The sequence below is a fragment of the Watersipora subatra genome, chromosome 2 (genome assembly GCF_963576615.1).
Source record: "Watersipora subatra chromosome 2, tzWatSuba1.1, whole genome shotgun sequence".
NCBI classification, from domain to species: domain Eukaryota; kingdom Metazoa; phylum Bryozoa; class Gymnolaemata; order Cheilostomatida; family Watersiporidae; genus Watersipora; species Watersipora subatra.
In genome coordinates this window covers 55,943,800-55,966,059 of record NC_088709.1, presented here as the reverse complement: position 1 = coordinate 55,966,059, position 22,260 = coordinate 55,943,800, and the positions used below count along the sequence as shown (strand labels likewise).

The window sequence follows — 22,260 nt, the reverse complement described above, 5'->3', positions numbered from 1 at the left end:
CACCATGTTTTACTCTGCTGTGATATAGGTGCAAAATGTATCAAAATGTGATAACAATCTTTCACAAGATCAAAAATGAACAGTTATTCGTGGCCATCACAAAAACACTGTAGGTTGGAATCCCTTTGTTTTGATGACATACTCAACTCGACGTTGTTATTGTGTTGACATGTGATTTTATTTTGAAAACTAAAAGGCCAGTAAAAAGCTCGGTATAAATTTTTTCGTGGCACTGATTTATGACAAACACTCCAGGATCTATTGAAAAACTTTCATCAAATATAGATGCTGGCTACTTTACAGTTTTGTTTCAGCTTGGTCTTATCATCTAATTGTAATCTGATCATGTAAGCTTTACTTCCTGCCTAATGGCGCAGACAATTTATGCAGTATTTTTTACTATCACAGTTGAGCAACAAGCTTTTCATATTTATTAGAGAATGATATGTATTCCTTCAAATTTCGGTTGAAAAATTTAACAAATTTTTTAGATGCCTTTAAAGATATAAATGCTTAAACTGAGAACATTACAATGATGATGAAATGGACGCGTAAGGCAATAGACAAGGTTATATTGAATTTGTGAAGTATATTTATGAAAATGTTTCGATGAATGAGGTTGCATAAAAGTGTAAACAGAAGCACATCATGTTTAGTTATGCCCCATTTCAGACGTTTCGAATGGTAACTTTTGTATATGTTAAATAAAAATAAATTTTCTGCAAAGACCTTTGTAATTCTGGCAACGTCGGGCATTCACATAGTATGTGTATATATATATATACACAATCATATGCATTTATGTGTATACAACCTTGCGGACAGCAATAAATGCATACATGTGTACTTATGGGCATGCATGCGTACATATAAGCATATATATGCACATGCATACATACCGATGTGCACATAGGTGCTTATAAGTATATTTGCAAAACGGTGGTACATATGCATCTACAAATGTATGTAGACAGTAAAACTTTGGTTAGCTCTAAGAGAGATATCAAGATAGTGTTCACCTTGGGTGAATTTAAAAAATGATTTCTCAATTTTTACTTGAAAGTATATGAATTCATTGGCCTGAGGTGTTTGTTGTAACAATCATTCAAAAGTCTCTATAAGATTCTGTCGCCTAAAAACGGTGATGAACCACTTGGTGATAAACCAATCATAGAAAAATGTCATGAGCCGCTCCCGCTCAGCCAAAAAAAAATTTGTGTTGAAAAACCCTTTGGTCTATAAAAAATTTGGAGCTACTAGCTGAAAGTATTTATGTGAAATTTGTTAATTCCCAAACTATAAGCATCAATTACCATAAATTATGTTGCCAAAAGGGAAGCGAATACAAAGCTCTTTTCTATACCTAAAGCTCTTACCTCTTACTTAAAGTGACATGTTTATGTCATACTAAGTATAGTACTACCATAAGACACCTATGTATTTGCCTCATCTAACTTTCGCGTTTTCGCGGAGTCATCATCTTGCGAACATTTCATAAGCAAAACTAAACTATCATAACAAACAAGCGAAAATGCGAAATTAAATAGCTTTGTTTATTAATAGTCCAAGAAACAAGTGGCAGCAAGCGATCAACTTGTATTATTGATACCACCCACACAATTCTACCTCCGGTTCACAATTACAAACTATTCCCAAATTGAAACAAATTTTCTTACTAGTTAACCAAGCTTGATGAATCTAATTATGTTTGTTCCATAGCATTAATAATTTATTTTCACATCACTATGTTTTCGCACTCATCAGAGCTGCAAAATTAAACTGCAGCGTAATTTTAATCTGTACGCTACTCACGAAACTAAATAATAGCAAAGTTTTAGAGTATTACAGTTGAACAACTTTGTTCTGTTGTAGCATTCTGTCAGATACCTCCAACACCAGAAAATTCACGTGTGGTTTCTTTGGCTGATGTATGGTTTGGTCAAACAGTTGTTTTTGAATGCGTTCCTGGTTATTCCACTGATGATTCTACTTTCATAGTATGTCAGCAAGACATGCGGTGGAGTCCCTCTCCTCACTGTATTTTGAATGAAGAAGAGAGAAAAGGTAATTTGAGGTTACTTATCATGTGAAAATCTACTTTAATGTAGATTAGAGGTGTTCTTACTGTAGTATCTAAAATATAATCTGCTAAAATAACATGTGCGTCAGAATAAACAAGTGAGACTCGATGTGAGACTAATACAGAACTGACCTAAATATCAGTGTGAGCTGTACAAATGTTGGCTTAATTTTCAATTGTGAAATAAACAAAAAATTTTTTAATTCTTACTAGAAAATTCTTCACCTAACTCACTATTAATTCCACAAGTTCATTCAGCAAAACTGCGTAATCTTTTGTTAGAGACTGTTTAGAATAAAGGTTTTCTCAAATATGTGCTTTTGTGAAAAATAATGTAAGTTTACAATGTTTTACATGAACTACAATTTTGCATTGAAGGCTGCCCATTAGTTCATTCTAAACAAACTATGAATTATTCCTCATTCAAGAAAAAGTGCCAGCATTGTAGTGTAAGTTTCAAAATTTAAACAAAAAGTAATCAAAGACTATGTAATGCGTGGTTTAGTTAAATAATTAGAAGGAGACTAAAGCTGATTAGCAATGATAGTAAAAAAAACAGCTGTTCATTAGACTACTTCTATTTACTCATCTTAAAAGTTCAACATCAGTCTTTTGAACGGACTACTTTGATATTTAGCTTGCCTAAATTGAGTTATCAGCTAACAGCTTTTCAGTGGATATTGTCATCCTTGACCAGGTTTTTAAGGTTTTGACAGTAAATCTAGTATTTAATAAAAAAGGATCATTTAATTGATATCATAATATTTACCTAAAACCAGTCAGCTTTTCCAATATTTTAGCTTCCAAATTAAAAGTATTATAATCATTTATGTACATGTATTGGCAGTACTAAAGCAAGTGAGTTTACATCAACCTTTGAACAAGCCTGTGAACATGTAAATTTTTCAAAGTTGGCATATAAACATTCTACGCTAGTTTACCATAACACAAGAAGTGTTAGAAAAAAGGCTAATGATTGCAAAATGCATCATTCTTTACATTGAAAGTTAGATTAGAAAGTGAAAATCTTGTTGCAGCAGCCTTTGATTGGCTTACAGAAAGTTTGGTAAAATTATTGGATCCCTTTAAACTAAAATCAATAGATGTATCAAATATAGAGCTGATCTAACAAACCAAAATAAAGCATTGATGATTTTGAGCCAAATACGAGACAAAAAATACATCAATGATTGACAAAACAAGTAGATAAGTTTAGGTTCACCATTTTTTTGTTTAAGAAATTTCATACTATTTACTGTTTAGAATTAGAAAGTCAGATTCGAATGTGGATGACTGAAAGCGGTTTAAAAGAACAAAAAGAGAGTTTTGCCCTAATTTTCCTTGCAATGACAACTTTTAAACAAAAACTTAAAAACCCTCGGCATTATTAATTCAGATTTTCACACTATACTGCTATGGAAATTCCTAAAGTATGATTTTAATTGACTAAGTCATGTTAAGGACATTATTGAAACTTTTTAATGAGTGGTTGAGGAAATTATTTTAGTTATTCTCGTTATTATTTCTAGTTATTTCTATTTCTGACAACATTCATCAATAGACCTTTGCATAGAAACGTACAGAAAATGTTCTGAACGAGATTTTATACCCTTACAAATGGATTTTGGTGAAACATCAATTGAAATGTAGCTGATCCATTGTTTTTCAATCAGCATTTATACAGAGCTCAAAGCTTCTACAAACTAGTGAAGATTTAAATGAACTAGTTCATTACCAGATTGATAAAATTAAATATTCATTAAACTTCTATTTATAAAAATACTAACTCATGGTATGACTTTAGAGGTAAACTGTGGAGCTCCACCAAGAATCCAGAATGCAGACATGCGTGTGTCTGGATACACATACAATGACACAGCTCATTATAAATGTCATGTTGGATATAAGCTAGTTGGACAAGAATCTACAGTGTGCCAACTATCAGGGCTCTGGTCTGTACCACCAAACTGCAAAGGTAATTCGGGGTTAAAAACTGGTCGGACAAGATTAAAAGATTACACTGGGTCCTTGAGCTGCGGAGGAAAAATGACATGTGGTAGAAAAAAGTGGTAGAATATTTAAAAATCTAATAACTTCTCACAAAAAGTTTTAACCTGTGCTACAAAATATTAGATATGTTAGAACTTATAAAACTTGCTCGATTACCAAAATTAGTACCTTAAATTATGTAGAATTACAATATAGTGTTTTTGTTCTTTCTTGGATGAAAGCGTATGTTAGCTTCATCTCAGTTTTAATTTAAGGTAAAAAAAAAACCCGAGTCACATCTGTGACATGAAATTCATATGTGATTTACTTTCAACTTTTTTCAACTTCAATAACATACATGTAGTTTACAACATTTTTATAGCAAAATCAACAATTTAGTATGACTGTAAAATCCTAAATTTTAATGATATTGCGCTCAAAATAAGATTTTGAATTTTGAATCTAAAATAGCACATCTTATAAACAATATTTTTTTCTCATTTTGTATACAATTAGATTGGCTGAATTTTCAATGTTCCATCAATTCTACAGAAAATAAAAACTTGTTTCAAAGTGCAACAAGCTGTGTAGTGAAAATTCGAAATCAATGTGAAGTACTTAAAATTCAGGTTAAACTTTTCGCACAACGTATTAATAAAATTGACGGCGGGCATGTAATTGATATAGCAAAGCTTCCCAACAGACGACTTTCAGTGGATAAAATATCTAGTGGGTATGTTGGAACTTAAAAGATTAGCTGCGCTTGCACATAATGGTTAACTGGTTACAATAACATCATGATGAGTTTTTTGTTAACTGAAGAACCTTTGACCATATAAATTGTAACAATAGTCATAATTGTTTCAACACTGACTAAGGGATTTCCCTGAGTCACTTCAATGCATTTATATTAATCTTTGATAATTTATATGATTGGTCACAAAGTTTACATGCACAAAATCATTCTGTACAACTACTTAAATGTTTTAAGCTTTAAGCTATATATCAAAACATGGGTGTTTTCCATCTAGGGAATAATGAACAATCTGAAATAAACTAATAAAATACTAACTTGTAATATGGTATTAGAGGTCACCTGTGGAGCTCCACCAAGAATCCAGAATGCGATAATGCAAGTATCTGGATACACATACAATGAGACTGCTCATTATGAATGTCATGTCGGATATGAGATGGAAGGAGAAGAGTCTGCAGTATGCCAACTATCAGGAGTCTGGTCTGAACTACCAAATTGTAAAGGTAATTCAAAGTTTAGAAAATTGTTTGTCTAAAATGCAAAGCTCTAAACTCAGTAGTTGAGCCGTAAGGCAAATTTGATTTGATCTGAAAGTTATTGGACCAATAGGTAAAACACCAATAAATTAAAAATTTCTCCTAAAACCTTTAATACAATCATCAAAAAATAGTATTTTAGAATGTAAAATAGTTGCTATATTTGTAATAGTTAGCAGTTTCTAATTTTCTTATCATTTTTAACATAACTTGCAAAAAATCTTCGGTTACTTCTATAACGTAAAATTTAGATATGGTTCACTATTACACATTTATTTGGCATCACACAATATTCTACAGCGATTTCCAGCGTAATGGCAATTTAATCTGATATATAGTCTTTACTCTCAATTAGATACACTAAAATAATACTTCAAACTGTGAATCTCAGAAAAAACTTCTTTATCAAACATATTTTTTTGGTTTTTTCTTTCAAATATACTATTTGAGTGTACAACTATTGAGCTTTTTTACACAAAAAATTCAAAAGTGATTTCAAATGCAACAAATTAAAAAGTAAAAATCCAAATGCAGTACTTAAAAGTTGATTAATTTTCAACAACTGAAAGGTCTTGATGAATAAAGGTAGAATAAAATTTAGATAGCAAAGCTTCACATTGATGACTCAAGAGAACTTTAGAACTTTGTACATAAAAGACAGCATCTTGATAAAACTCTTCCTTGCTATTTTTCTTATTTTCCTGATCAATGCAAAATCATTTTCATATAATTTTTTTAAATAATTGTTTTTGAATAAGTTTAAATTCGTTTCTTCTTAATTTTAAAATCCGTTTAGTCATACTACACTGAAAGCTTTGTATATCTTTTAGACCAAAGAAATAGCACAAAATTAGATTTTACAGCGCCTTACTAGAAGCTTTGAGCATAATTAGGCTCATTAACATGCTCAAGAGTGTTTTGATTTTAGGAAACAATGAGAAAATTAAAATAAAACTGATACTACTACACACGTCTATCATGGTATGTCCAACTTCCGAAGTACCCTAGGACACTTATATTTCGCTAGCATTTAGTTTCGTGAGTAGCACACAGAGTAAAATTTCGCTGCAACTTAATTTCGCAGCTCTGATGAGTGCGAAAATATAGTGATGTGAAAATAAATACAGTGGAACAAACAAATTAGATTCCTCAGGTCCGGTCCTCTAGTAAAAAAAGTTCTTATATTTGCGACTAGTTTGTATTTGTAACCCGCAGGTATAAATGTATGGCAGAAATCGATAATTCAACGTGATCGCTTGCTGCCATTTGTTTCTTGGACTATCAGTGACGACTCGGTCCTTTCCGTCGTGACCGATATGGTACCAATATTAGATCTCAAGTATTTATAGCAAGCGATGGCCATGGCATGTTTTGAGTTCACAATATTTCAAATTTAAAAAAAATCAAATACAGTACATGTCTCATAAAAATTAAAATAGATAACAACCGACATCACAACCAGAACTGTATAACATGGTTGGACCTGGTGAGGGTTGTTATCGTTTTTGGTTGGCAGTAAAATTCATCACTACAATAAGTATTATTTAATTGTATGACTTAACCTACCAGACTTTCATCATCATCAGTTACAAATTCGGTGACTAAACTGATATCATCACCTTCTTCGTTTGTCTTGGCTTTTCCAAAAAAACTTGTTATCTTAATTTGCTTTGTCATGCTGCTCATTCGGTGTATTAACGAATTTACTAGAAATTTCCCAATGAGCTCAATCACACACAAAATTATCTGCATTTCTAATATCACAATTTTGTTGTGGATATCAATGAACTACAGGGCCGTATTCCCTTGGACAGCTGGCCGGCTAAGACGCCCCAACTTTTTAGGAATTTCATAGTCCAACGGCTATAGAAAGGTTTTTATCGCTGTAGAATATCACTTTATTCGAAGCCATAGATACAAACAACAACTTTTAGTAGTTCTTAGGCGTCATTATTATCTTCATCAGCGGCAAAATATTCTTGTTAACGACTTTTATAAAGGTTTGCAAAATATCAAGTTTTAGCAAACATCTGCTTGCCCATATCCTACTTAATGAACTTGAAATAAAATAGGCAAAAATGATCTTTGTTATAACGCTTAAAAGAAAAAGATGTCTTCTTTCTGAGCTTTTTAACTGCATACAAGTTTTGCCTGTTTTAATTTTAAAACGTTTTGTCAGTCACATCAGCTAAAACAAAGCAAATCTCAAAAAATAGAAAAATGTTGATACTTGCCAATAAAATTTTTTAAAACTTCACGTGAGAGGCCCGGCTGAGGCCCTACATAAGAGAAACCTGTTGGGAGCTTACAGCACCCCCCCCTCTTTCTTCTCCACACCCCAGATGTTCATAACTAGTCGTCTAACATTAGCCCCCCAACTTGCAACCAGTGAATACAGGCCTGTGTAGAACATAGCTTTTAATTTCGAATTTTCGCTAGTTCGTTATGATAGTTTAGTTTCGCGCATGAATTTTTCGCGTGATGATGACCCCGCGAAAGTTAGATGCCGCGAATACTTAAGTGTCCTAGGGTAGGAAATATGTTTCATAGCAAACTAAACTACATGTATGTGAAGATGTTACCGCTGAAACTAATGCCAAAATTTTTAGTTCACAAAAGTTGCGCAATGCTTTTAGAGTACTAAAATTACCAACTACACGAAGGTTAACCGCCAAAAATGTTATTTTTACAGGCAATTGTTTCAACTAAGCTTGGTAAAACAGCCAACATAGCTGGCTTCTTTATTTTAAAGAAATAAGTGTGATACCCTTTTGACACACAACAACTTTTGTACAGTAAAATTTCTTGTTTAGCACACCAATAGCAACAACCTATCGTCAATTGGACCATATCCACATTTTCAATTAAAAAGGAAATATATTACGAATATATGATAAGGAATGAAAATTTTTAAAGTTTGTCAAAACCAAATTTTTAAAAAAATGTTTACGCTATTCAACTTGCAACTCATTTTATATTATTCACGACAGCTGTTCATAGAAAATGTAGTAATCATATTATGAAAAAAATTATTTAATTTTGTCAGGTTTTGCTAGAACTAAAAAATAAGAGCTGCATTTGACTTTCATAAAATAATATTCTGTATGTTATGGACAGACTTCCTTATTTATAGTTTTAACCTTGCTATAGCAGAATGTGAGATCATTGTCTTTACGTCATTGTGTCAACTCTGCTGAACGATTCCTTTCATGGTTTTAGTAACAATGTATATGATAGAACCAATAGCCCTTTGGTAAATAAATTTAGGTGATCTGAAATCGAAAAATTGAATCTTTCTTTGTTTATTATTTGTGGTGTTGACCAAAACTGTAAACTTTGCAGCAATACTCTGCCCGAGACCACAAACACCCTATTACGCCCGATTGGTTTCAATCACTGGAACAAGGTTTGGGCAGACCGCTCTTTATGAATGTCTACCTGGTTACATCACTAATGACACTAAATACATAATATGTCAGATGAATGGGGAATGGAGTGCTGCGCTTGACTGTACTGTACAAGAGGAAGTAACTGAAGGTAATTTTGCACATAACAAAGTAAATGTAATATATTGGATTAAATTAAATGTAGTGGTCTTGGACAATTGGTTTGTTAAACAATCCTTTTACTGCACCTTCTAACATATTGTTCTAAAGAACAACTTTGATATTATTTTTTAGCCTATATATAAACCTCAAATATAGTCCTTTGTCGGTCTAGCTTTATTGTTTGAAAACTAGCAATGATAATCTGTAACTCACAAACTCAGAACTTCCCATTTACAAAGCAAGAGGTTAATCCATTAGGCTACACGCGATGCTACACTACAAACGATGTTTAACACATAAATATAAGCAAAAACGAGAATAGAATCCTGTTCCTAATAGAATATCATATTCCATAGTTGAAAGTAGGTAATATGCTGGTGAACATAGCTACTGTGATTATCCATATAAAATTTATGAATATTTAATGAACTCTGAAGTACCTGGCAGCAAATCACAGAATTCTATCGCCAAGGTAAAAAATGAAGGGTTAAGTTCAATTTGCTGTAAGAGACATGTAGATGTGTATTTTATTTTATCAATGTTAGAAATATAACTTTTAGCAAAAATTAGGATTTAGTTTTAATATTGATTGAGTCAAACAAAATAAATGAAAGCTTAGCTCTTACTAGTTGAAGCATAATGACGCCCAAATGCACAGTAGCTTTGCAACTAGTCAAGGCGAGGGACCCACAGAAATCGGCAAACTCAAACAGCAGTTTGAATTAAGCTAGGTTTAACAAATGGCTTTTAACGTTCACTTGAAAACTAGCAATTGCAGCTGTTTTGCGTAAATCTATTGGAATGCTGTTCCATTGTGATGGTACTTTGTATTCAATTTTTTTCTGACCTGAAGCCGTATAAAATGAAGGTAAAGGTTGATTGGTTTCTTAAAATATGGTTTTATAATGTGAGGCTTTGTGAGTTTCATGATCACTTGAACAAAATTGTGAATGAGCTATATTAGTACTCATTTTAAATAACAAAAATCGGGAATTTTTCATGACCCCAGACAGGTTTCAGCTTCTAGGTGAAAATTAAGTACGTCATAATTACCAGTGTTGCAACAGTTTTACTTCAAGATCCATTGACACTAAAATACTAGATTGCATTCAATCAATGATTCCATATTTAGTTAGATAGTCTTTTTGAAGGTTTATTTGATTCCACTAAGTATGGTCCTAAATATTTCATTCGCCAACCAATTAGAGATGTAAGTTAAAGTATGAAAATAAAATATGTTAAAATAGTGATTTGCCAATTTGAGTAATATGTGCAATTAAAAATAATTTTGTAGAACACTAATCAAAACACTAATAGTTTGCTATTTTAATTAAATAACTCAATCATGCAACAATAAGAAAAGTGCAAAAAAGCGGTAAAAACATATTTATTGTTTGCCTGGTTTCTTTTAGAAATGTTGATTACATGGTATTTTGCCTGATGGCCAATTTGTTAGAACAAACACAATCTATTTTAGCTTATCTAATACTGAACAAGAGCAGTTACTATGCCATATAAATATGGATTATTTTGATGGAGCCTCTAAACAGCTCTATAATTAATTTTTAATTTGGGTGTTTTCACAATCTGTTTTATATATATTATTTTTTCCAAGCATATTTTTATTTCTTTCACTCCTGTTGGTTTTTTATTTGGTATTTCCAATATTTTTACAACATACCTGTAGAGTCGTCATATCAATGCTAAAGAAAGTGATATTGACTTGATCACAGAAAAGTAGATTAGTACGGTGGAAATAATTTATTCTACGATTTCTAAAAACTGTAATCTAACATCTTTTTGTTTAACAGCTGTTATCTAAAAAGTGATATTTTAGATCTTCATTGGCAACTATTTTAGAATCATAGCTGCCAATGATTCTAAAATAGTGCCAATTTTAGAATCATTGGCACTATTTTAGAGTAGTGTCAATGATTCCAAAATTGGCACTAACTAAGATAGGACACTAACTCATCATTGGCACTATTTTACAGAATCATTAAGCGACTCGGACTTTAATAAAATATTTTCTGGTTTCAACTTTCATTGTCAAATCATTCTGATGATAAAGATAATTCCTTATTAGACTGATGATTTGGTGGTTTATTATTATAGATTTTAGCATTTCAATCAAAGTGTAACAAACCATTTAATTTTATTTTATTGTTTTTAGGCAACAGTTTGTTCTCATAACTAACTAATACATAAGAAACTTAATACACCCCTGAATTAGCAAGCCCTGAAATAGTAGTTCAGTTTGAAAATTAGATTAAACAGTTCGATACGTACATGTATTTAATAAGTTGCAAAAAAGCTTGCTACAACTGGTACAAAGTTTATGTTTCAGTTTATTCTACTTAACCAGAACATCAACTTAAAGGTTTTCATTGCAATGTCAAAAATGGAGAGAAAAATGTGTTTTGTACTTAGTTTAGAGTCAACTAAGGATCATTCAAAAATAGTGTTTAATTTTTCTGTATTTTCTCATGACTTTGAATATTGATTTTTAGCAATATGAAAAGCCGTGGCAGCCTTCACTTTGCTGAATCTATTAAAAATTAACATATCAAAGATATACGCAACAACCTTATCGCTGCTAATATGTTATTTTTATTAGTTATTTTGTGTAATACTGCATGTCTATTATGTTTTATAGAGTGTTACTAATAAAAACTGTAAAACACACTATTAATTTAGAAGTGATCTGTGACAGCCCTCCAGTGGTCCTTAACTCAAAAAGACAAGTGTCTGGATACACATACAACAATACCGTACGATATGAATGCGATGTTGGATATGAGCTGAATGGAGATAGTTCTGTAAGATGTCAGTTGTCAGGACACTGGACTGTACCACCAGAATGCCAAGGTAAGTCAAGGTATGGCAAAATAACCGGTGTTTTATAATAAAAGCTGTTACAGATTAAAAAAATTTTACGTCATTCAAAACATGTAAAATATTGGTTAGAACTAGTTTTAAGAGTCTTTGGTAAGATATTCTATTAAAACATTTGGAGTAATAATAATAGAGTAATAATATAGTAACAATTATAAACTTTTTGTTGGATCACATCTTGATTAATCAGTTTGCAACAGCCATAGTAATAGGTTTCGAAAAAGGACTTTTATTTCTAATCATCTAATTTCAGGTCAAATATAGCATGATATAAAGCTTGAATAAAGCAGAGTTTTTCTTTTAATGGATTAAAATATACATTTAATACGGCAACCACCAATAAAAGGATTAGTCTCTGCAGTCGTTTGGAGGCATGTATCAAAAATCATGAACTATTTTTTGTTAAAAACTAACCTGGGTTGGGAAATTCCTCATTCAATCACAATCAAATCTGCGAGTAAATATTATTGTCAGTGCTTCTTAAGTTATAAGTTAGTTGAGTGACACGTAAAAAGAAATGAGAAACAATAAAGTGAGTAACTAGGTTGAGTTGGTATCAAAATCAGAAAAATCTATGTAGAATTTGATATAGCTGCAATTTGCTTATCACGAGGAACAATCTTGACATGTTTAGCTGAAACTCTGTCTCCATAATTCTCAAGTTTTACACTTACTTAACAAAAACTGCAAAAATATTTTGAATAAAATTGTTTTCAAATGTGTTCTTGTAACCATGAAACAAGTTTACAATGATTTGCCTAATGAATTGTAGTTTGGTAAATTACATACATTTACTGCTCTGTAATTTTAAGTTTGAACAAAATGACAATATCGAAAGGGTATAATTTTATAAAGATTACAGTCATCAATTGCATACTTCCTATAATAGGAGAATGCTCAACCGGAAAGGATAACCTTCTGTATTTCAGGGTTCAATGTACAAACACTACAATGTTTACATTATCCTATTTACTAATTCAACAATTCATTCAATGGGTAACTCAATTTGGCTGTATATAATATTTCTATCATTAATTTCCAGTCTAATGCATTGCGCTACACTACATCAAGTTACTTCATATTAATTTATCTGGCAAGTCTGGTTTAAAACATGCAAAACTTACATAAGAACTATCTTGACTAATATGATGTGACGCTCAAACTGTTTGACATTAAGTTTTAAAAAATCAATGCATTGCTTTTTGCAAACTAAATTCATGATAGATATTTGAAAGAACCAGTTTTATTTTAAATGCGAAATATTTTTTTCTCAGGGAATGATTTTAATGTTATCGTTGTTGTAGCAATATCGTGTCATATGCCTCCAACCCCGGACAATGCTGTGTTGATTTTAATGACTGGCATACAATTTGGTCAGACAACTGTTTATGAATGTATAACTGGCTATACAACTGATGATTCAAAATACATAACATGTCAGCTAAATGGAGAATGGACTCCTGCTCCTAACTGTACCTTAGAGATGGAAGGTATTTGTGCCCTTATTTTTCTACCGTACAAACTTTGTCTACTTTTGTAGACAACCTACCAATGTATTAGGCGCTTTTGTATCGTGGTAGGCGCTGGCTGGCCCTGTGTAAGAGCTGGTTCTCAAATCGTCTCAACTTGATTGAGCTTAGCTACACTCTGGCAAACAACTGCCAAAAAAACTAACTCAATTTTAGGTAAAGAAGAGCAGAGTATGTTAAGCTAAAATGTCTATGAAAGAATAAACACTGCAGGCAAGAAGCAGAACAGCTTTAGGCTTTTTTGGGTCTGCCTCATTGCATATTGCTTATATATGCAATCACAAAAGTTTTCTTGAATATATGTCCACCGCTGTGCAGTGGATCTAAGATTAAAGTATTGCCATAAAATGGATTTCAAGTCTTTTCAGACAGATGATAGCTGTTGGATTTGCTTGATAGTTTGCTCTATGCTAAACTCGTGTTTAGATAAACCTCCATACAATGCTAGAACTCTTTTCTTTCATCCATTTTGCCCAAACTTATTAAAATTGTGGAAACTTTTCTACTTTGGGTGTGGACCATAACTTTTTATCATAATTAGTAAAAGTTTTGATACATTTGCTATGAAATAAACATGAGAGTAATCGGTACATTTGTTATGAAATGGACCAGTTTGATCAAGTAAAATCGATGCAAATAAAATTTACAAGCATTTTAAAATTCAACACTGAAAAAGCAAAAATTAGCCATAAAATATATTCCTTAAATCTAATTTCCTCACAGGTATTAGTTATATCAAAAATATAATCACCATTTGAATCATCACCATCACTGATACCTTTTCCATTAAATAAGGTTTCTGTGTCTCAATGAAGTAAAATATTTACAAACCCTTATGAGCAGAGTCAAGGCATACCTTCTTTGTGATCGACATCTAGCCTGAACGTGTCTAAACTTACTGAATCATACTAATATACTTTTACTTTTTCAATTTTGAAGCAAGCATCAAAATTGACTGAATGAAATGCTATTTTAGAAAACGCCAAAAATGATGTACCATTTCTAGTATAAGTCAAACTGGACATTTTCTTACAAACACTCATCGACTGGCTTTTAAAGTTGGTTTTTGTTCAAAAAAACAAACAATGTTGTACGGCATTCCGCTGAAGTGGCATGTTATGGCAAAAGAGTTAATTGGGTTAGTGAAAAACTCCAAGATAGGCTCATTAATTTTTGGCAATAAGTGGCAACAGAAACTCGGCGCTATGACCCTAGCACAGCTTGTCTTATAAGTGGTAGTCTAGTACTGAAGTTAGTTGTGCTTAGAAAAAAGCAGCATGCGGTTTGTCGGGTATAAGGCGGTTGTTTCTTGCCTTAACATGTCAGCTTAGACTTGTAGTAAAACGTGTTGGCCAAAAAACTGGAACTGTTAATACTAATGTTCTAGTCAAATATGCTGGCTCATCAGTTTGAGGCATCACAGTTGGCAACGACTATAAGCGATGTTTTTACTAGGAAGTAATTGGTCAGTCAACTCAAAGAGGAAACATATACAAATATGGGAAGGGAGAAATTCACCCTGCGGCACTAAAGTGAGATGTTGAAAAAATATTTCTACAACTGAAAATTAGTATGGTCAACAACAGATGCCTAGAAATCACTGCAAAGCTGGTTTGTCCATCACCTCTGACAGGCTTTGTGTTGGCGGGTTATCACTGTTGGGATATATCAAGGATGTTAACAGCTCGGTCTTTAATGCTTACAGAGACCTGCCCAATCTACACAAGACTTTCTGCAACTTGGTAAACAACCCCTATTTAGCTACACCGGGTGGTATTGCCCATTTTTCACAAGGCAAAAAGTGCAAAGGCTGGAAGTTATTCTTCCCAAAAAAAAGTAGAACAGTGCCAGCTAATCAGATAGTATCCCATTAGTGTTATCAATTAGGGGACAGTCAGCCAGACACACATGGAAAAAAAAGATGTCATAATTTAGATCACTTTGATTAAATTGCTGCTGAGAAAATGAGCCAGAGAAGCTGCAGGAACAACCCGGTCTCTTTAATGAAAAGGGACCACAGAGATTGGCTTTTTCATTGAAGAGTTCTAACCTCTGATTAGAGTAACTTGTGGCAAATAGCACCACATTAACAAGAGCCACCTCAACAAAAAAACTCATTCTGAGCAAATGTTTGAAGGCAGCGGCGGTAGCGGCAGCTGCTGTTTGCACCGAAACTGCATATGTCAGCAAACTAAAAAATGACAGGATGCAAAGGAAAAATTTGAAAGGGTTGATTTATCGTATTATAGCTGAAAATAAACGGACAACATAGAAAACGCTACTGTCGTCACCAGTACTACCCATCATTTGTTAGACAAATGAAGTAAGGATCAATTTCCGAAACTGGATCAAACCAGCATACCGATATCCACAGGTGAATAAACTGGTCGCAGACTGCAAAGGGAGAGAGTTTAAAAGGACCATTTTAGTGTTCGAACAATAACATATACTCAAGATATGAGCCGCATGACTGGCTGGACTGGCCTAAAACTAAAAGAAGCTCCAAGTCGCCAAATAACTTGCTCACGCTTCAATAAAGATCAGATAAAGCTCATGAAAACTAATCAGAGAAGTCGGACTTGGCTTCATCTAACAAAACAGTCAAAAGCCTGATATAAAAGCATCAAAAATAAATTCCACATAACCAAACGTAGCAGAGCAGCAAATTAATCTGATATCTATGACGCCGAATGGCTCCCAGTTTGGTGTTTGACTACATCCTGGAAAACAAATAGACCCGATTTAACCCTACGTGGTAAAAACAAGACAGCCAAGGGCTGTTGGTTCATAAACCTGGTTACGATTTCTTAAGGTAATTTGTCTTTCCATTTGGCTGTGTGACATCAAATTAGAGAAAGTCATTATACTGAATAAAAAACCGATAAAAAGGGTTTCCTTGTAGGGGAGGAAATTGAAGAAACTGTGAGATATGATACCCGGATGAGCAATTGGAGAGAATGTTGAAAATTCAAATCAAATTTGCGTTCAATCTGTGTTATAATATCGGTGTAGTCAATCGCCAAAAATTGGTTGGAGCTAGAAAGGACCACTGATGTTGAAGCAAGCAAGGCAATGAGTGGGCTGAGCTCAAAATCCGCATGGCCCTTAGTAACACTTCTGGTCAACCAAGGGTCAGCTATCAAGTAAGCTTTAACACAAGGGGCTGAGCCATGCCATATATCATATATACAGGAGCTATTGAAAACAAAGGACCAGGAAGTTTAAACTGCGCAGTTACTTGTATTTTTGTTGCATCTTCAACTATACCATTTAATATTTGTTACAAAAAATTTAAACTCATAAGCCTTGTACTGAGTTGTTTAATTCTTGAAGAGCAATTAGAGGAACTCTGTTGGTTTTTTACAACAAAATATGTCTGATTATATAGCAGTCCATTTGAAGTCAGCATACTTTTGCTTTTTATATGTTATATATATGGATAATGATCTCAGACACCATGGTTAAGTCAGGTCTGTGAAATTTGAAGTTGTCTACACTTGCAGAAGGAAAGCATTTTCACAGTTTGTTTTGCAAAAAAGATTTTGATTCTAGCTTAATCACAACAGATTTTATGGTCAATAAACTGAATGCATGTTTACCACTATTGCAAAAACATAGTTCTGATAAACTGGTGGTGAAGTTTGAGAAACAAACACCAATGCACAATTTTGTTTACAATTGAAAACGTCATAGGAACCAATATCAAGAAGTTGTGAAATTTATCTAGATTTCTGTATTCATATCCAGAAAATTAATCTTAATTTAAAAAATCTAAACAGATTTTAGCTTGTTGTCATAGAAATAACTTTATTTCTATAGGAAAATGTATTACCTAATTTTGCAGATATTAAAAACGGCTTGACAGTATCGTGATATTGGGCACAGCTGCAGTGCCATCAACAAAATCTTTAAAAAATATCATCGTCATTCAAATCACTTTCACTGTTTTTGACATCAGTTGGAATAGCAAAGTGCGTATAAGTGCCCAAATGTCAGAAATATCTTTAAAATCAGCAAAAAACAATTTTTTTTATCAGGCGCCATTTTTCAGTACTTCCTGTTTAGCATAGCAATGGTTTAAGATTTTTTACGAGGGTTAAATACTTCTATTGGCTAAACAGACTTCATATTCAAAAATATCACTCTTTGCATGGTCCAGATGCATCTGCTAAAAATGGTGACCGGTATTATACATGTAAATTCATTGAGAGCAGCTTTAAAGTCGGATAACTCTACTTTTTGACTTGCGATTTAACCATGGTTTCTGTGATCACGACCCATATGGTATTGCAAAATTGTTTTTTAACTCAAATCGGTTGCAAGTCTAAAGACTATACTTTTTATTACTAACTGTATCAGTGTTTGCAATAATAAGTTATCATAGCAATCATATGAAACCAACATTTTTTACACATGATATTATAATTATGACACCAATATAAACCACATGTTTCGCTACTCTAAACTCCATGGTTCATGTTTTTTCCTATTCATATCTGCTAACTCTCACGCATTGGACGTGAGACTAACACAATTGCCCCATGTCTTACGCATCTCACGGCCGTGTCACGCAATTGCCCTTTTCACCCAAGCAAACCTGTTTTTTGCCCCACTCTTCAAGTAGCAATCATATACTTAATACTAATAAATCACTATGTATAAATGCATGTGTGGAATTCTCATCTATCAAAAACTTCCACCTCTGCGACAAGTGATTTCTATATGGAGATATATTATCTTGTGCTGTGGTGTTTTTATATGCTATGAAAATTTACCCCACTCTCATCAAGTCCTCGTGTTTTAGTTGCCCCAAAATAAGACTCTCACTCGTTTCCCTACTTCGGTGTTGGCAGGTCTGTTTTTATGGTATCATCGGCTTTGTGGTAAGCTCTGGCTTTGTTCATGCTCATCTACTTCTGTTGGACATGGTACCTTTGTCGGCTTTTGTAAAGGCTTTACTTGTGGTGGCATTGTTCATGATGGTTTTATCAACGCCAGCGTTATCCAAGCCGATTTAATGTGTGCTGGCTTAATCTGTGCCAGCTTTAACCACTCAAGCTCTAACCATTCAGGCTGTACTCGTTCCAGCTTTATCTGAGACAGCGCTATCTAACATTATCCATGTCGGCTTAGCTGTACTAGTTTAATATGTGCCAGATTTATTTGAGCTGGCTTTATTTGCACCAGCTTCATTTGTGTCAGCCTAAAATGTGCGGGTTTTATGTGCACCGGCTTGACGCATGCTGGTGTTACCCATGCCGGATTTACCTGTGTCAGGTTAACCAGCGCCATTTTTTTAAGCCGGCTTTATCCGTGCTGAAATTATACCTGGTCGTAATAGTCATGCCATCTTGAGCCTTAACTGCCAAGCCGGTTTCGGCCTTTACAACCAGCTTCAGACTTGATAATTGTGATCAGCTGGCTAGTTGATTTTTTGTGCTTGACTGGGTGAGCATACTGTCGATTGATGATAGGCGAGCCAGCAGACTAATTGTTAGTGAGTTCCGTCGGCTCTGCTGGCAGGTTTGCAAAACATAATAATACACCAGTGCTAAAATTAACTTTCCTTGTATCATGGCACCTCAAATCTTTTTCACTTGCAGGGCCAGAAACTGGTGAGCAGAGATCAAGTGCCAAAAAATCTGGGCCTACCTCCCTAGTAGTTCTGGTTTCCTGCACATTTGTGCTGTTGACTGGAATATTTATCCTCATGTTGGTTCTGCTCCGTCAGTCGACAAAAAACAAGTAAGTATCGTAATGGCATTGTTCTAGCGGTTACTTTTTTCAGGTTAACTAGTTTTTATTTTCAAAAGCTACATACTATTGAATTAATAAAATGTCATTAATTTTATTATCATGTTGTTTATTCTTTGAAGTTTTATTCAGGTATAAAGAAAACTACAGCTGTCATTGTGTGCTCATAATTGCTAAAGGTTTTATCATTAACCTACTAGTTGATCTCAGTCACTTGTGCAATCTGTTAGTTAACGCTTCCATTTTTTGGAAGGTTTTGTGATATGTGTCTAAACAATAGCCATTATTAATATATCATATAAGGAATATGAAGTATGTTTATATATATGCAAATTGTTAAGATTGACCGAAATCTATTGGACACTTCAAACTCAGCCTTTCTGTAAGCAAACGCTTTGCCTATTTTAATTGTTTTAGGAATTGCGTTCTTCGCAATGAAACAACTGTGAACAATGGGCTCTACAGTGAAATGGCAATGGATGACTCAGGCACCTCACTTGGTAATATACGTGTATGTGAACAGGTTTTATAGTTAAGACCTTTCAGCCAGTGGAACTCATTCAGAGATATTTTTATTTCCATATTATCTAGCTGTAACTAGCTATATCTATAAGTGTCAGCATATGTGTATAATTGTATGTATAATAATAAGTGATAGAAATTTATAATGCTGTCTTTATTTTTACACCTTAATGAATTGAATCAAGTTTTTGCAAATTTTTACACAAGGTTAGAATGGTTTATTGGTAGTTATTATTATTTACAGCAACAAAAAACCTATCTACACCTTTCTATCAAAAATTTCAAGATTACATAACTACCAATGAATAAAACCATTTATGTATTACTAGCTGCAATACTCACCTACAGTAACAAATTCACGCGCAGCATAAGGTTTATTGAGAGTTGTTGTTCATACTGTATAACGACTCTAAATATGCAGCCTACTGAAATTGTTGCCCTGAATATACACAAATACATGTCAATAATGTTGGAAAGAACAATGGAAATCTGCTAAGTGTTTTACAGCTAGATGTATGTAAAATCTAGAAAATATTCTAGATTGGTATGTTTAGATTCATGCATCCGTTCATACCCGTCTATATTTGCAGTTGACGATCGCGCATTTCTGCCACCGAGCCCAGACTTGGTTTACCATTCTTTACCAGCCGAGTAGTTGCCCATCGCGCTCTTGCACTTGCAATCAATAGTTTTGCACTTGCAATCGGCCCGCACCCGCCTCGCAATCAATCGCCTTTTACCCGCACTCGCAACCAATCGCCTCGCAACCAATTGCCTCGCACTCGAAATAAATTGCCTCACAATCATTCGCCTAGCACTCATTCGCTTCGAAATCAATCACGTCGCATTCGCCACCTCATTTATCCGGAAAGTCGCGCATGGATACTCTCGCTGCACTCAGGGCAAAAAAGGTGTCCCGCGCATTCCCGAACGACACCATGACCCCAAACCGCATTACCCGCCCATGGGAACAGATTCATGTACAGCAAGAGGTTTATTGAGAGTTGTCTTTTATACTGTAAAACAACTCTAAATATGCAGTTTACTTAAATTTTTTTTCCTGATCACACTATACATATACATATGCAGTCATATATGTCAATAATGTTAGAGAGATCAATGGAAATCTGCAATACCTTTTACAGTTAATCTACAAAGCATCAGTCTCAAAACACTTCAATCGGAGTTGCCTTATTCGTGTACAGAGAACTAATAATGAAATTGACATTGTTAGGCAAACTGAAGTTCTTCAAACTGGCCGTATTGAAAACCTTTGCATTACTTTAAAAATTATCCAAACTAATTTGCTATCGCCAGCATTTAATGAATTGAAACTTCTTCATGCATAAAACACTAATCATAGCTCACCAGTTTTTGTCTGTAGCCTGTGTTTTGACATGGTATATACAAACAGTAATGAGGTTGTATCGATAAAATTTATATGTATAACAGCACAGACAGTATGATGTCAAGGTAGATACAGCATCAGCACCTTAAAATAACACAACTTAGCGTCAACATGATAGCTTTTGTATGAGATACAATAATGAAAACAAATGCACAAAAATATATACACACATATACTGAAAAATATGTTAGAAAATACTGCACGTGGTATAGCAGATCATGAACAACATATCATAACAATAACACAATATTCGTTCAACACAACACTGGCAGATAGAGCACATTTTTTGTTTTTCTGTTGGGTGTATGAACAAACAGTTTTCGGCTTGTGCCTACTTTTGAACAGGCGACGTACAGCTGTTCATGGCTAAAGCAGGGTGACAGTAAGTCGATAACAGCTGCTCTCTTTCTTTTCACCACTGCCTATCGCAACCCTCAGAGTACTCGCGCGAGTTCTGTAGCAGCTGTAGTTCTGTGTAATAGTACCTGGAAAAAAAAATAACTCGGCTGCAGAAGGAAATGAACATGTTACTATCACAAACCTTGGCAAATCCAACGCTCTCAACCTATTCAGTGAAATAGACTCGTTTATACGGATTCCATAGTCGACCGCGTAAAAGCATTTTTGTGATTTTACCAGCAGTTGCTAGTAACTGAATTTTGTTATTTGTTGATAATATAACCAACGATCCTTGGAACTTTTATGGTAGTGACAGTGTTGTCCTAAGATTTCTCTATAAAATTGGCATAAACATTAATTTTAAATCTTTGTTTGAGAATTTCCAACCTAAAAACCAAGATTGTTTGTGCAAGCTCATTAATTGTGTCAAATTAGAAAACAAATAACTACCTATGTTGATGACATTATAGCCAAATCAGATAATTGTAATTACACAGGCAATTAAAATAGCAATAGCAGCACTAAATCTGATAGTGGTGAAAGTAATGGTTTGGTAAGAATAAGGAACATTGTAGAGGATCGTATTAGCTTTGTAGCTTCACACCGCTTTCTCAATGCAGAAAGTATAGATATAATTAATTTTTTGCATAGCAGTGATTGTTAACATGTTGGCAAAAGAAAAAAAATAACCAAAACAAACGCTTTAGATAGAGTTTGAAAATGAAAAATACATTGTACACATATGAAGCAATATCGGCAAAACGGCTGGCAGTAGGCTGATAGCTAAATTTGTACATGGACGCAAGTGAAAGGGTTATTTTTTTGAAAGTGTGGCAATTCAAA

At 33.7% G+C, this 22,260-nt stretch overlaps 1 protein-coding gene across 1 annotated transcript in view; it reads left to right on the top strand.

The window, feature by feature from the left end:
- LOC137387763 (seizure protein 6 homolog) overlaps positions 1 to 19,859 on the top strand; it is a 45,051-nt gene extending 25,192 nt beyond the window's left edge. Inside the window, exons 4-7 of the mRNA XM_068074273.1 lie at positions 1,873 to 2,064; positions 8,705 to 8,899; positions 18,938 to 19,079; positions 19,506 to 19,859. Coding sequence (XP_067930374.1) covers positions 1,873 to 2,064; positions 8,705 to 8,899; positions 18,938 to 19,079; positions 19,506 to 19,620 — 644 coding nt within the window. The 3' untranslated portion in view covers positions 19,621 to 19,859. The remainder of the gene's footprint in view (positions 1 to 1,872; positions 2,065 to 8,704; positions 8,900 to 18,937; positions 19,080 to 19,505) is intronic.
- The last annotated feature ends 2,401 nt before the right edge of the window (positions 19,860 to 22,260 follow it).